The sequence below is a fragment of the Ahaetulla prasina genome, chromosome 1 (genome assembly GCF_028640845.1).
Source record: "Ahaetulla prasina isolate Xishuangbanna chromosome 1, ASM2864084v1, whole genome shotgun sequence".
NCBI lineage: Eukaryota > Metazoa > Chordata > Lepidosauria > Squamata > Colubridae > Ahaetulla > Ahaetulla prasina.
Genome location: NC_080539.1, coordinates 200,646,583 through 200,662,303, shown reverse-complemented (window position 1 = coordinate 200,662,303; position 15,721 = coordinate 200,646,583). Strand labels below are relative to the sequence as shown.

General features: G+C 40.7%; 1 protein-coding gene across 6 annotated transcripts in view; it reads left to right on the top strand.

Annotated features, from left to right (window-relative positions):
- PLCL1 (phospholipase C like 1 (inactive)) overlaps positions 1 to 15,721 on the top strand; it is a 237,245-nt gene that overhangs the window by 201,084 nt on the left and 20,440 nt on the right. For all 6 annotated transcript variants that reach the window (XM_058187874.1, XM_058187892.1, XM_058187883.1 and 3 more), the window contains one exon: positions 3,253 to 3,362. In XM_058187874.1, coding sequence (XP_058043857.1) covers positions 3,253 to 3,362 — 110 coding nt within the window. The remainder of the gene's footprint in view (positions 1 to 3,252; positions 3,363 to 15,721) is intronic.

The window sequence follows — 15,721 nt, the reverse complement described above, 5'->3', positions numbered from 1 at the left end:
CATGGCAGACATGTGCATAGCACTTCTTAGAAATATCTTTAAACCAGAGACATCAGTGCTGTTGCTTTAAGGTATGACAGATACAAACCTCAAATCAGCCTTTTCCCTTCCAATTCAGAAAGCATGATCAGTCACATTAACAGAAAACAAACTACCTATATGTGGCTTGAATTGAAAGGAATGTTTCCAGTGTTTTAAGTTGCCAACACATGGCCCTACTAAAAGCTCTGACATGTTCTTTAGAATCTGCTTCTTTGCTTCAGTTGGTGGGAAACTACTGTTAAAAAAAGGTCACGATTCATGAAATGAACCTTTAGTACTCCATAATTAAATTTAGGGCTGCTGAAAAAGTTCCTCCAACTGAAATTTGTCACTGAATGCATGTTGTTTATAATGATGACTGCATTGACTGTACTGTGTATTGCTGGTCTAAAAAATGCAAGAAGGTAAACCAAAAAAGATCAGTTTCATGTGATTAAGAAAAAAGGAACCAACCTGTGATATTAACCATTAAATTTCATATAACTAAGTCTGATTAAGGATATTCAAGATATCACTTGAAGGCAAATTACAGTCCAGCTTGACATTTCAAAAGAAAGTGGAGGTCACAAAATTGATGTGTTTCAGTGGTAGAAAGTTAGTAACAAGATATGTTCTTTGTATGCCAACAGTACAGATAAAAGTTTCAAAAATTGAAATTTGCCAGCAATTACTGTCATGCTGTGATAAGGAAGGTGAAGAATTGCTTCAAAGTATTCTGACAGCCATATAACACAGGCTCATTATTATGACCCAGAAATGAAGCTTCAACCCATGGAATATAATCACAAAGCTTTACCTGGAGGTGAAGGTGGCAAAATTAAAACCCAGGAAAATTCATGGTCATAGTCTTTTGGAGATACAGATATATAATTCACATGGATTTCCTTGAACCTAGCACCACTTATTAACTCAATGCTGTACTGCAACACATAAAACTTTGGTATGATTGAAAAGAACTCACATTTGGAAGTATAAGGAGGAAAATCTTTTGCAATATGATAATGCTAGGTCTCATACTTTAACAAATCACCCAAAGTCCATTTCAATTTCCAAGTTGATCTCATTGTGTTATCCCATCCCCCAAATAGCTCAGACTTGGCATTATACAACTTCTACATTCCCCAAAATTGAAGGAATACCTTTGCAAACATCAGCTGGATTTAAATGAAGAGGTGGAAAAGACCATTAGGACTTAGTTGAAGAAAGTTATTTTGTTATGGTTTTATGAACATTGTTCATTGTTGGCAGAATCGCGTAGAGAATGGTGATGATTATGTGGAGAAGTACTGTAAATACTGGCAACAAAAAAGCTCGTTCCAAGTATTATTTTCTTGTTTCATTTATTCAAGTATTCCCATTTAAACTAAAGTTATGGAACTAGAGCCATTACTTTTCATTCAACCTTTGTAGGTTGCTTGCTTACTTACAAGGTTGTAGGACCTAAAGTAGGGGTGAAATGTGATCAGTTCGGATTGGTTCGGCCGAACTGGTAGCGATAATTGCCCTCAGTTTGCCAAACAAGCAAGTAGCAATCAACCCTGGTGGCGCCGCCCCTCCCGCCCAATTGCCCACCCAACAGGCACGCTGGGGTCACCTTGCCTGCTGACTCTGCGCTGCGCTTAGAAGGGGCATTGAGCGGGGCATTGAGCGGTTGAGCAGGGAAGCTGCTGTCACGTCACTTCCCCGAGCGCAGAGTTGAGGCTGTGTGCTTCCTCACCAGGCTGGCTACCGACAAAGAGTCAAACGGCCGTCAGCCGCTCAATGCACTGTGCGCAGCATCGCCCAGCCACTGGTGGGGACGGAGCAGCCAGCCCAGCTTGGCCTTGGGCTGGCTGGCTGGAGCAGTGCTGCAGCCAAGGCCCCCGCACCAACATTCCCCGGCATGCATAACTTTAGTTAGGCCATTCAAGCTGCCAGTGCAGGGCCAGCTGCCTGGCGCAAAACCACACGGTTTTTCTCCTCCTCAGCATCATCCTCCCTGCTCAAGCAGTGGCGGGGTCTGCGGGAATCATTCCTGCCTCTGGACTGGCTGCCCCGTCCCCACTGGTGGCTGGGCGATGTTGCGCACAGGGCATTGAGTGGCTGTTGGCCATTGGCTCTTTGCTGGTGACCAGCCCGGTGAGGAAGCCTTGGCTTTGCACTCGGGGAAGCGAGGGGGAGTGGTGTGACAGCGACTTCCCTGCTTATCCCCAACAAGCAATGCATCCATGGTGCCCGCACCAGCGTCTCAAGAGAAGCAGAGAAGATCCTCACTTGCAAGCAGACAAGCAGCGGTAGCAAGCATGTGCCATGCTGTGAGAAAAATGAGAGGCCCTGTTGTCCCGCAGAGCTTGCCGCTGCTTGGGGGCGGGAGGCGAGGAGAACAGGGAGTAGGTCAGGTGGAGCTGGCTGACTCAGGGCTACTCAGAAGCCACCCCTGCTGCTGCCAGAGGTTTGGGTGCCTTGGCTTCAGATTGCTCCCTCCCTCCCTCACACACACACAAAAATAGAGGTTGGAGAGCTCTCTTGCTCACTCACTCTCCAAGCGCCCCATGCACAGCCCATTTGAGGAAAGAGCACGCATGGCTGGGCGCGTTTGGCTGCAGAAGGAGGCCTGGGTGGAAGGCGGCTTTTTCTGCAGCATCCCCCTCCCCTCTTTGGATCACCCTGCAAGGGGGGGGGTGCTCTGCTTTTGCAGAAATGGGTGGGTGGTTTGTATGGAGGATTGGCGGGGGGGATGCGTGGCCCTCTGGGATGGAGAGCAGGGCAAGAGAAGGCTCTGAGGTTCGCTTGGGCAGTCAAGCATTGGGGGCTTCAGAAGGGCAGAATGTGCTTCAGAATGTGCAGCTCCTGACTCTAACAGTGAGTGACGTCAAGTTGGCCATGCCTACCTGGTCACATGCTCACTAAGCCACGCCCACAGAACCGGTAGCAAAATTTTTTAGATTTCACCAGTGACCTAAAGTATTGCTGCAAATAAATGGTGCTACTCTTTTGATATTTTGTAGCATAGTGGTTATAAGTTAATTATTGTTTTATTAAAACATGCTTTTATGCAGGAAAACTGCTGATCATCAACAGCGACGTTTGAAGGCATGTAGGTTTTGTCAGCACCAGATTGATTACCTATTGTCTGTAAAACATCTGGATCATAATAAACAGTTACAATTTTTCAAAAATTTACTTTCCTTCAATAACTGCCTGTAATTACTGTGCCCCATATGTTGTTAGGAATGGAGCTCCATGAAGAACTACACAACTTAGGAACAAAGGAAGGCTTGAAAGGAAGAAAACTCAGCAAAGCAATTGAGAGTTTCGCGTGGAATATCACTGTGCTGAAGGTAAATGTAAACTGCACTGTTTTCCTTCTGTAAAAAGTCTGTTTTGGCTATGTGAGATACTGACACAGTATTTTTTTTCTCCCCGCAAATAAATCAGGAGTATTGAGCGGATAACAAGAACATGTTTACAGATAACAACCTACTAAAGTAATTTTTAGCCAAATAAAAATTTATTGGCTTGGGTATAGTACAGTTCAGACTAGAATCAGTTGTTTTGCTTCTATGAATACCAAAGAATAGGCTTCTGTTTTTTGTGCAACAAAATTACTTGAGAGACTCTCTTCCTCTCCGAGGTCTACCATGCAATACCTAGGAAGTGAACTTCTTTGTTGCTAAAGACATCCATAGTGCTTTCATGCAGCGGTAGGTTTCCAATATTCTTACCACCGGTTTGCCTCGTGCGCACATGTCTTCCGTGCATACAGCCAGCCCCCTGTGCATGTGCTTTGCTCTCTCTTTCACCTTCTGCGCATGCACCTGGCCTTGAAAATGTGGCTAAATAGGACGGCATTACACCGGGGCAGGAGGGTGGGTCCCACAGTCACTGCTACCGCTTCGTCTGAACCGGTACGAACCGGCTAAATAGCGCCTCTGCTTTCATGCCACCACTAGCAATCTATCTATGGCTCACACAAGCAGACAAAAACTGCTTGTTTGTAATTGTTGAAAGCAGCTTCTTTGAGGAATGTGTTATTCAGTGTGTTTCTCTCTTGCTTTGCCTTTCTATTTCTGTCAGGCGCTTCTGAGTGAGCATTGCTCTTTGGTGTTCTTTCCAGAAAAGAAAGCTTGATTGGGACTATTAGGACACGTAACGTGACAAAACCTGCTAAAGTTTTGCTCTTAGAAAATAACGGAGAGCGTGCCTCTTTGAAGCCTTTTATTTTGGCTCCTCCATTTGGTGTGCAACCAATAGGGAACCACAGCAAAAATATTATTTAAACCCATGTAGCCTTCAGATGTAACAGTATTATCACAGCACTGAATGCAGATGGACTCACCAAATCTAAAATATTGCGAGAGAGAAAAAGAAACTTTATTGCCAAGGCAATTGCATTCTGCATCACTCCACTATCTGTAGAAAAAGGAATACATTCCTGTCATATGTTTCTGAACTCCCCTCCAGGGAGGGGAGGAGCACTTTCAGATAAGACAAAAATGTTTATACAGCTCACTTTTTCTATTTGGTTCTTACTATTATTAATTTGCTGAATGTGGACAAAATTACTTGATTGGACTGTAAGTTATTATTGCCCAAGTCTGTAACTCATTACAGGTCAAAGTATCCAGTTTTTAAAATTTAACCAGTTTTGTGGTTTTTACTCTCTATTAAGTTGGAAAAAAATCTGCTATTGTAGATGATTTGTGTGCTTTGTCTAGCATTCATTAGAGAGAATGGAGCCCCAAATTGTAATATGTTTTTCTAATATCCAAGCGAGAGTCAGATTTTATGAGGAAAACACATTTCTGTTTTTGATCATATGGTATACAGACTGTCTCCTTTAAATGTCCAGTTACCTCAGTGGAGTGATATGCTTTTTGAGGAGAAAAAAAATTATCAGATTTGTTTCAGAGTAAGTATGCATAGGATTACACCATAATTAGTTATTGTTTTCCCCATTCATCTTCTGGATTCAAAACAGTTTCTAGGGAAAAAAAGATTAGGAAATGACTTTTCTTGGGAATGCAACAGTCAGTATGAATGCTTCCAGATGGGAAATTGTTTTCAAAGAACCACTTGCTCATCTTGATAGCTTCTGGGGATGCCCTGTACTGGGAAAAGAGGGATAAATGCATGCATGTATCTCTTAATATCATACAATATTTTCCCTCATTATTTCTGCAAACACAATTGTATCTGCCAGTGCACTTTTCCACCATTGTCCTATTCACACTTTCACACTTGTGTACATCTGTGTACTCCATAGTTTTCCTCTTGTATACTCCATAGTTTTCCTATTCATAAATATCTTTTCACATCCACATAGCCTCCATATTCTCATCCCTGAAAAAAAGGAAGAACCTAATTTCTTGGACATAGATTTCAAATATGAAGACGAAAACAGTGAAGTAGATTTTGAAGAGATGAAGGTGCGGATGGGTGGGAGGATGCAGTGTGATCTGGGAGACACTGGGCAGAGGTTCCTCAGAATCAGAATAAATATTTAGAGATGATTCAATGAACCTACTCACTCTAAGTAGAATGACATGTTTAGTAGAATATTTCTGTAGCATGTTAAAAGAATTGAGTCAAGACTTTGAAACATTCCCTTTAAAAAAAGCAACAGTGACAAAGTGGCATTTTATTTCCAGAAATGTGTAATAAAATGCTAGTCTTACAGGGGGTCGAAGAAGAAGTGTCTAGGTTGCCCTGCAAAAATGCCACCAAAAGGGATTTGTGTGTCACAATGAAAACAGATTAAGCAGAGCTGAGTGTGGCCTTCCAAATCATTTTCTGTGGCTTACCACAAATACTTTGTAGATGCTGAGCACCCTGAGTAAAAAGGCCAGGCTGCTAAGCCCCATATAGGCAAACAGTTTAGGGCAGAGGCGTCAAACTCACAGTGTCATGTTGTCGTCACGTGACGTATCGTGACTTTTTCCCCTTTGCTAAACCAGGGGTCGGTGTAGCCAGCATGTGATGCATCCGGCCTGTGGGCCACAAGTTTGACACCCTTAGTTTAGGGCACTGGTAGTCAACCTGGTCCCTACTGCCCGCTAGTGGGCGTTCCAGCTTTCATGGTGGGCAGTAGGGGTTTTGTCCGATACCGAAGCACTTTCCTTTTTTTTAATTTAATTGACTTTTTAAAAAAAATTCATAGCATTATTTAAAAACATTTTCATTAGGTTTTCATAAAATTCCCTGTGACAGTTTAAATTTCTGAAAATATACTATTTGTATCTCCCGCGCATAAGTTTAGTTCACGTTACGTGAGTGAAACTAAATGGCGCTATAGTGTGACTGCAAACAAAAGAGCCTCATCCCAGAATAGCTCACACATCTCCCCCTACACCACCCAGCTGTAACAGACAAGCAGAGCTGGTAGCCGGCGCCCCCCCCAAACCCAATCCACGATGCGCGAGAGGCATGCGCAGAGATGATACACGGCGCATTACTGTGGAACTGGTGGGCAATTAGAAAATTTTACTACTAACAGAGATACAAAAGTGGGCATTAGGTATAAAAAGGTTGACTACCCCTGGTTTAGGGCATAGAAGGTGTTCTGGGAAGAGAAGCATCATGGTGGAAGCAGCACTGAAACTCGTGTCAGCTCAAACTGCGCATTTCCAGTAACAGGACAGAAGAATATTCCATAGTTTTCTGGGCATAAGGTGAGACTTACTAGGAAAGGCAGTCCAGGAGGTTGTACAGCCTCAGGGAAAAACAGGTTTACTAATAGAAGGGCTACCTGTAGCCAGCCTAAGCAAGGGTCTCTCGATGACAAAGGCAACAAGAGAGCAAGTTAAATCTCTTCTGAGTGAAGGCAAGAAAGATTGTGCCAGGCAGAAAGAGGAAAGCCAAAAAAGACACAAAGAAAAATCTCTCTACTCAGCTGAGAAAAATAAGAAATAGAAAAGCAAGATTTTCATAGCTCTCAATAGGTTGAAATTCCTAGATTATATCCTCTTAGATATGATCTTGAAAAAATATTACATATCAGCTCCGTAATAAAACCAAATATTGATGAAATGAAATGAAATGAAAATGTTAATGAAAAATGCTTCCACTTGAGACATCAAAGTAAAATGCTCTTTCACAACTGTGTTTTGCATGTAGCTGTTTCATTCAGTGCCTTTACACTTCATGGCCTGCCACGCTATTCATTTTCAAATTACTAGATATTTTTGAACCAGTGTATAAAACTTCAGTACAGGTGGTCCTCGAGTTACAACCACAATTGAGTCCAGAATTTATGTTGCTAAGTGAGAAATTTAGTAAGTGAGCTTTGCCCCATTTTACGGCTTTTTTTGCCACATTTGTTTATTTTATTTATTAAATTTTTATACCGCCCTTCTCCCGAAGGACTCAGGGCGGTGTACAGCCAGAGTAAAATACAAAATATATACAATTAAAACGGATTTAAAATATAAAATTACTAAATGGCTCAGAATTAAAATGAATTTAAAATTTAAAATACTACTAAAACCCAATTTAAAATCAATCCATTTATGCCAGTCCCGCTTGGATGAATAAATATGTTTTTAGCTCACGACGGAAGGTCCGAAGATCAGGCACTTGACGTAGACCAGGGGGGAGTTCATTCCAGAGCGTTGATGCTCCCACAGAGAAGGCCCTACTCCTGGGGGCCGCCAGCCGACATTGTTTGGCGGACGGCACCCTGAGGAGACCCTCTCTATGAGAGCGTACGGGTCGGTGGGAGGCATAGGGTAGCAGCAGGCGGTCTCGTAAGTACCCGGGTCCTAAGCCATGGAGCGCTTTAAAGGTGGTAAGTGAATCACTGCAGTTGTTAAGTGAGTAACACGGTTGTTAAGTGAATCTGGTTTCCCCATTGACTTTGCTTGTCAGAAGGTCACAAAAGGGGATCACATGACCCCAAGACACTGCAACCGTCATAAATATGAGCCAATTGCCAAGCATCTGAATGTAAATCACGTGACCACGGGGATGCTGCGTTAGTCATAAGTGTGAAAAATGGTCACCAGCCACATTTTTCAGTGCTGTTGTAGCTTCGAGCGGTCATTAAATGAACAGTTGTACATCAAGGAGTATCTGTAGTGCAGCCCTGAAGCTAATGAAGTAGTCCTAATGTGGCAGTTGTCATGATATGCATTTGGTGGACAATATCTTCTCATTCAAATTTAAATCCAGTTTAGTAAAGTATTCATTAGCCTGACAACTTTTCAGCAATAAGAAATGTCAGAATCTCAGTTGTGATTACAACTGAGCACTGGGAATCATTGACACAGCAAAGAACAAACTGCTTATTTATTGTAATAGACATCTATTCTTAAAAAATGGCAGAGGTCTATTTCAAGCCACACCTGAACAACATTGTCTAATAGTGTCCCTTTGAACAAGGTCCAACTTGTGCCTGAGGTTTGTTTTATCCTGTCCTGAGGCTAAGTTCAAATCTATTCTGCAAATATTCAAGATCAGACCAAGCTAAGAATAACCCTTCCTCTGGTGAATGAGAATGAGAATGGAGAGAAGGAGTAAGAAAAAGAGAGAATGGGATCTGGAAAGTGTAAGAGGTGAGAGAAAGCAAGTTTTTGCTAATGGTTACTTTAGCTCCCTGGACAGAACGTTGCCTTCAACAAAAAATAGGGTCCAAGCTGTCTGTAAATAAAAAATTATGGAATATGTCCTTCCTTTTCTTATTATAAACTAGGGCAATACATGAAAAAAAAAAACCTTCTAGTTTTAAATTAATGAAGAGATAGAGTGGGCTCCCTCATTTCAGAGACCTCAAATATAAGAGAGGAAACACATTTCCCCCTTATCATGGAGGAGAAGAATATCCATTTTCAGATATCTATCCAGATACATTTTGTCTCAAAGAAAAGGAGCTCATTGTGCTTTGATGCCAACAGCAACCACCACCAAAAATTGAAGAGGGTTCAATTCCCCATTTGGCTTGACCCTTGCAAAAAACCAGCACATACGATATTAATGGGGTACAGGAGTGGGGGACACTAGTAACATAGACCTTTAGTGAATCACAATAATTCATGAGATAACTTTTTACTGGGCACAGGAAAAAAAAGTATCTTGGATTTCAACTGCCTAATATAAGAATTAGCAAGTCAGTTGCTATCACTGTGTAAAGTAGTACACTGTGTTTTATTGTAAGCATAAGTATACCTAACAGAATATTCCCTTAGATTTACAAACTTAATATTGATTTTCCATGTTGTTTATGATAAAGAAGGCTGGCTGAGATAATGTATCTACCTTGGGGAGATAAAGTAAAACCTATTCGTTTTCTTTGCTTCAGAAAGAAAAAATTCAAACCCTCAGACAATCATTGACTTCATTTATTTTATATTCAACACAAACCTCTAGCAGAGTTTTTCTTGCGAGAATAAAAGGTCACATCTGATAATGAACTTTGAATTATTTAAAATAACCAGGTTCATCTTAACAAACAGTTGATTGCATATGTACAAAAAAAGGGGGGGGGTTGATGATCCCCCTACTGCACTAAGAGCTGATTTACAACTGTTTACAGAAATATTACTTCAATTTGGAAAGCTGGGATGAGTCCAAGAGTAATAAACTGTTTAATAAACTGGTTTAAAAGGTAAACTGATTTAATCTTATTATACTATAAAGGAACGATCAGAATTCAAGCAGTTTGTCCCCATTGGATAGAGTTGGAAAGACAGGCTGTCAAGCATCCATTCCCCATCCCATGATCCAAAGCTATATCCTATCACCTTTTTGGTGGCTTCCAGAGCAGGCTACAGGAAATTAAGCTAAAATGTTAGTTTTATTTTGCATGTTGAAGTGGTGGCCACGATGTCTCTGCAGCTCCCCAGAATGGGGCATTTTTCACGAGGGGTTAAAAAGCAAAAGAATCTATTCCTGCAGTGGAACAGATTTTAACTATGGCCCTAGACATGCACCTTTTAAAAAGCTGCAAACATAGATAGTTAATACATTATATTACATGGCATTTTTGTTGACAGATTTACAAACATCTTCATGAGTGCTTCATTTTATTTGTTCACAGCACCAGACTATCATTTACAAGGCTAAAAATAAGCATATGCCTGCATGGTTTTATTAATGTGCAAGACAGTGTTCTCAACAGTCTTTGAGTTGATTATTTTCTAGCTGCGGGAAATTGTGGATTAATTCCTCACTATAATTTCAAGGTAGTATCGGTTTCCTCAAGGCGGTAGTTAATAAACCTGAGTCATTCCCCCTTCCCCTCCCCCTACAATATCCAGGCTGCCAGTGCCCGTTATTATATTAGAAAGCAGGTGTCACTTCTGCTTCAAATAACATCAGTCCATCAAATTTTATTGCATATCACTGACCCAGGCTTCAAAAGAAACTTATGAACATAGTAGAAATTACAATGCAACTTGCATAATGAAAAAGTCCTGTAGTGGTGCACAGCCTATTTTGCTGTCAACAGTGTACAGATTCTAGAAGCTACAGATACAGACTGTACAACTGCAACATTTATCTTGGGATCTTTATCTGCCTAAAGAAGTTGCATATGGAATTCTATCCAAACTACAAATGAGCTAAAGGTGTTAGGTAGATCACGTCTTGGTACAAAAGGAAAGGATCCCATTATTCAGTGTTCCCATCCTAGCACGGACAAAGTATTTCAGGAGAGGATTTTTGATGGTTTTTGCTCTTCAGCAACACTGATAATAAATTATTAGATTTCTTCAATTCTGACTGTAATTGAGACCACAATTTCAGTCATAAATCATGACGATCGTAAAGCAGGTCATCACATGACTAGAAAGGATTTTTGGAATTTTTTTGTGTTAAGCAAATCCAGTGATTGTAATGTGAATCCACAGTCATTAATCAAAGTCATTGAGGAGCTCAGTGGCTGACATGGTTAAAATGCTGGGTTGAAGGTTTGCAAGCCTGCATTTGAGACATGAGTGCTGCTGCATGGTGGGGTGAGCGCCCCTCATTCTCTCGAACTCCTTGGCAGGGACATGAAAGGAGCCCCCCCTGGGCATCCCCCGGGCAATGGTGATATCACCCGCTAATAGTTTCAACTTGGAAGTTCCTTCAACTGTGCCTCTGACATGAACAGAGGATGGAGATCAAACCCAATATTCACTATAGGGCAGTCTTTGTTGGAAACTGGAAACAAACATTGCTTTCCTGCAAAAAATCATAAATCATGGTTATGACCGCAGGACACTGCAAATGGTCATTAAATACAGGCCAGTTGCCAAGCGCCCAAATGTAGTCATGTGACTGCAGCAGGGGAGGGCTGAACATCAGAACTTCAAAACCAGGGACATAAGCCCCATTTGCTATGAAAACCCCATGGAAAGTACCAAAAGGGAAAAAAGATATGATGCCGGAAGATGAGCCCCTCATGTCGGAAGGTGTTCAATATGCTACTGGGGAAGAGCAGAGGGCTAGTACTAGTAGCGCCAGAAAGAGTGAAGCGACTGGGTCAAAGCCGAAAGGACGCTCACCTGTGGATGCATCTGGTGGTAAAAGGAAAGTCCGATGCTGTAAAGATGTTTTCTCCATAGGAACCTGGAATGTAAGATCCATGAATCAAGGCAAGCTGGACATGGTCAAACAAGACATAACATTGACATCTTAGGAATCAGCGAATTAAAATGGACAGGAATGTGTGAATTTAATTCAGATGACCATCAGGTATACTACTGTGGGCAAGAATCCCTCAGAAGAAATGGAGGAACGTTGTCCATGGGGTCACAATGGGTTGGACAGGACTTCGTAACTAACAACAACAAATCAAAATATAGCCCCCTTCATATTTACTAACATATAATATCAGCTCACTTTTTGCATGATGCTGCTTAGGTTCAAAATAAATATCCTTCTCATCTTTCCTATTATCTTCTCCTATTGGTATATTATCATTTATCACTTTGTTGTTGTATCTTATGATTTAACCCTTCGTTGTTTGTATGTGCACTGAGAGCTTATGCACTGGAGACAAATTCCTAGTGTGTCCAATTACACTTGGCCAATAAAAGAATATTCTAGTCTATAGTTAAGCATATTTGAATTTATAATGTCTTGTAAGATTCCCATTGGCAGGGATTGTCTAATATAGGAAAAGAATGGCAAAGCAGATAAGCCTTTAAGGGTAGTCCTTGACTTAGGATCACAATTGGGACAGATATCTTGATCACTAAGCAAAGCAATAGTTAAGCAAGATGTCATGTGACTGATTTGTTTAGTGACAGCTCTCCCAGTTGCCATTGTAAGTAGAATTATGGATCATTAAGCAGATTGAATCCCAAGTAAGGACTGTGAGAGTACTACAGGGGAATGGGGGCATCCCCGGGAGGCCTGGCACAGGCCCTGTGTGAGTTGGGGGTTACTGCACTGCAATGCAAAGCCACAACTGCTGCTGGAAGCCCCAGGTAGATCCAGCAGTTCTTCTTAAAGCTGCCATGCCCCAAGAAGCCTCAGTCACTTATCTGCCCTAACAGATAAGTCCCCCTGTAGGAACAACACAACAACTCTGCCACTGCCTATCTCCCGCCTGCTCTGTGACATTTCAGCAGCCCTGCACAATGGCACTTGGGCTAAAATAGAGGCCCAGGGTCATTAGCAGCCTCAGCCAGTAGCCCCAAGCCTCTACTTCAGTTCCAGCACTACTGCTGCTGCTGAAAAATGGCACCTGAAGCTCACACCTTAGCCAGCCACACCATCACAGTTGAATTTGGAGAAGGAATGGCATGCACGATTTGGATAATGCGGATTCTGAAGCATCACAAGAATGGGATTTTTGCCACCCCTAAGCCAACATCCCATTCTTGCGAGACCTAGGGAAGACCAGGTTTCCAAAGGATTGTGAGAATGGGGTACCAGATTGCAGAAAGAATGGGGATACTAGGTTAGAGAATGGCGCTAGGCAGTGAAGATGAGCAGGGCAGAGCAGAGCGTGTGAAGCTCAGGGTGTTGAGGCAATTTGGGGGCTTTGCAGAATGGTGTGGCATTGCTGGCCATGGTATGAGGCTGGAAGCAGTGTTTCTCTTTTTTTTTTTTTTTTATTCAAAAAGTTTTACAAAATTTTTCCCCCCTTTCCCCCCATCCTCTCCCCTCCCTTCACAACCCCCTCCCCCGACTTCCCGGAACGGCACAAGGTATAGTTAAAATAAAACAAACATATGCTAAAAAATTTTCATCCCAACTTAATTATACGCCTACAATCATCAATTCCTAACTTCCCCCCAAAACAATCAAGAATAATACATCATAATCATTCAAAAACAGTCTGATAACTCTTAGTCTGATATATACGTTGAATATAGTCAATCCATTTTTCCATTCCTTTAAGTATCTTTCTTGCGTATTGTCTTTCAAAAGGCTGATATCTTCGCCATCTCAGCCAAATTGGCAACTTTCAATATCCATTCTTCTATTGTAGGTACTTCTTTTTCTTCCAATATTGTCCTATTAGTAATCTTGCTGTTATTAGATTTAAAATCAATTTAGTCTCAATTACTGTACAATCCGTAATAATTCCCAACAAGAAAAATTGCAGGAACTTTATCTTCTTTTCAAAACATTTTGTAAAATCCACCAAATTTTTATCCAAAAGGCCTTTATGTCCTTACAAGTCCACCAAATGTGAAAATATGTAGCGTCATCACAATTACATCTCCAACATTTTGCTTGCATATCTGGATACATACACGATAATTTTTAGGATCTAGATGCCATCTATAAAACATTTTATAAAAATTTTCCTCAGATTCTGTGCCTGCGTGAATTTAACATTTCTAACCCAAATTTTTCCCAAGTTTCCAATAATATTGGCTCCTGAAAATTTTGTGCCCACTTTATCATACAGTCCTTTACCAAGTCCCTTTCAGAATCTATTTCAAGTAACACATTATAAAATCTCTTTATATGCTCCTGAGACTGATTTCTAATTTGCTTTACCAAATTTCCTCGTTCTGCTCTATACCAATTTTCTGATCTCCTTCCATCTAGCACGTAGTTGCTCATATTGAAACCAAGTATAATTTTTCCTTCCTCTCTTAATACTTGCAGAGATTTTAACTGCAAATTACCTCTTTCAGTATACAAAAGATCTTTATATGTAATCATTTCCTGATTCTGTTCTATGTTTATATTTTCTATTGTATGTCTAGGACTTGCCCATATAGGAACCTTATAATTTAGTTTATAAGAGTATTTTTTCCAAACACGCAGAAGGGCATTTCTTAGCACATGATTTTTAAAGGCCTTATCCACTTTTTTGTCATAAATTAAATATGCATGCCATCCATATAGCAAATCATAACCTTCTATATTCAAAATTCTGTCCTCTGTTAAATTAAACCAATCACTTATTGCAGAGAGAGCAGCTGCTTCATAATATAATTTAAAATTAGACATTTTTAAACCTCCCCTTTCCCGAGAATCTTGAATTATTTTCATTTTAACCCTAGCTTTTTTACCTTCCCATATGAATTTGTTAATTCCCTTCTGCCATTCCTCAAGATTCTTATCTTTCTTAATTATTGGTATCATCTGAAAGAGGAATAAAAATCTAGGTAAAACATTCATTTTAATAGCAGCAATTCTCCCCAGGAAAGATAATTGCAATTTTTTCCAAACAATCAACTCCTTCTGAACTTTTTGCCATTGGAAGCAGTGTTTCTCAATGATAGAAGTGGCACAGGGGCTAAAGCAGAGGCCTGGGGGAAGTGACAGCCAGCTGGAAACCTGAGTCGCCTACTTTAGCTCCAGCCCTGGCACTGCCGCTACCGCATACTCATGTGCAGGGTGGCAAAACAACATGGTGGGGAGAGTTACAGCAGCTTTGTAGTCATAAATACTGGTAGGCTGACAAATGCCCTATTTTTGAATAGGGAGGACTATGGGAGTATTGCAATGGCCCTAACTTTGGTCATGGGTTGTAAGTCTGTTTTTTCGGTGCTGTTTTACTATCAAATGGTCACTGAATGAATGGTCATAAATCAAGCAAGGCTCGTCTAATGTTATAGTTTGTGAATTTTGTGCTCATCTACTTCATTCAGCATGTAGCCTTTATCTGTGTGCCAGATCTAAAACAAATCCTTTCTGCTCTCAAGGAAGAAAATAAAGGAAGTTGCATCAGCTGCTTATTATTTTCCCATTGTTTTGAAAAGAAAAAAATGTTCAGACACTTTATTCTAGCTAGAGCTGATCTCTTTTTTCATCAATAAATTCCATTTTACATATTTTAGAGAGGCAAACCAATAGTAGCAAATAACCTTACGTTATCTCACACAACATCAAAGGTCACATTGAGTTCTATACTTTAAGAAGCAGCATGTGTCTTTATAAGCGATTATACCAACCTTGTTAGCTGCAACAATTTTTAAAGAACTTTGACCTCAAAACTTTTAAAAGGATAATTTGTCAAGTCAATGTTTTAGTAAAAATAAACAGTTTTTCTTTTCCCTTCCTATCATTTTTATCTTGTCTCATTCCTTTTAGATTATAAGCCTGAGAATAAGCCACTATGGGAATTTTTTTCTTTTGAGCGAAAGTGTAGGAAAAAGAGTCTAAGAATAAACAGGAAATTAAAAAGAATCTAGCCTCAGAAAGGTGTCTGGAGAAAAACAAACGTCTGAAAGAGGAGGAGAAGAGATCCATGCTGCAATAGACAGAGCAGCCTTGAATCCACAATTACTTTGCAAAAGATGGGATTGAG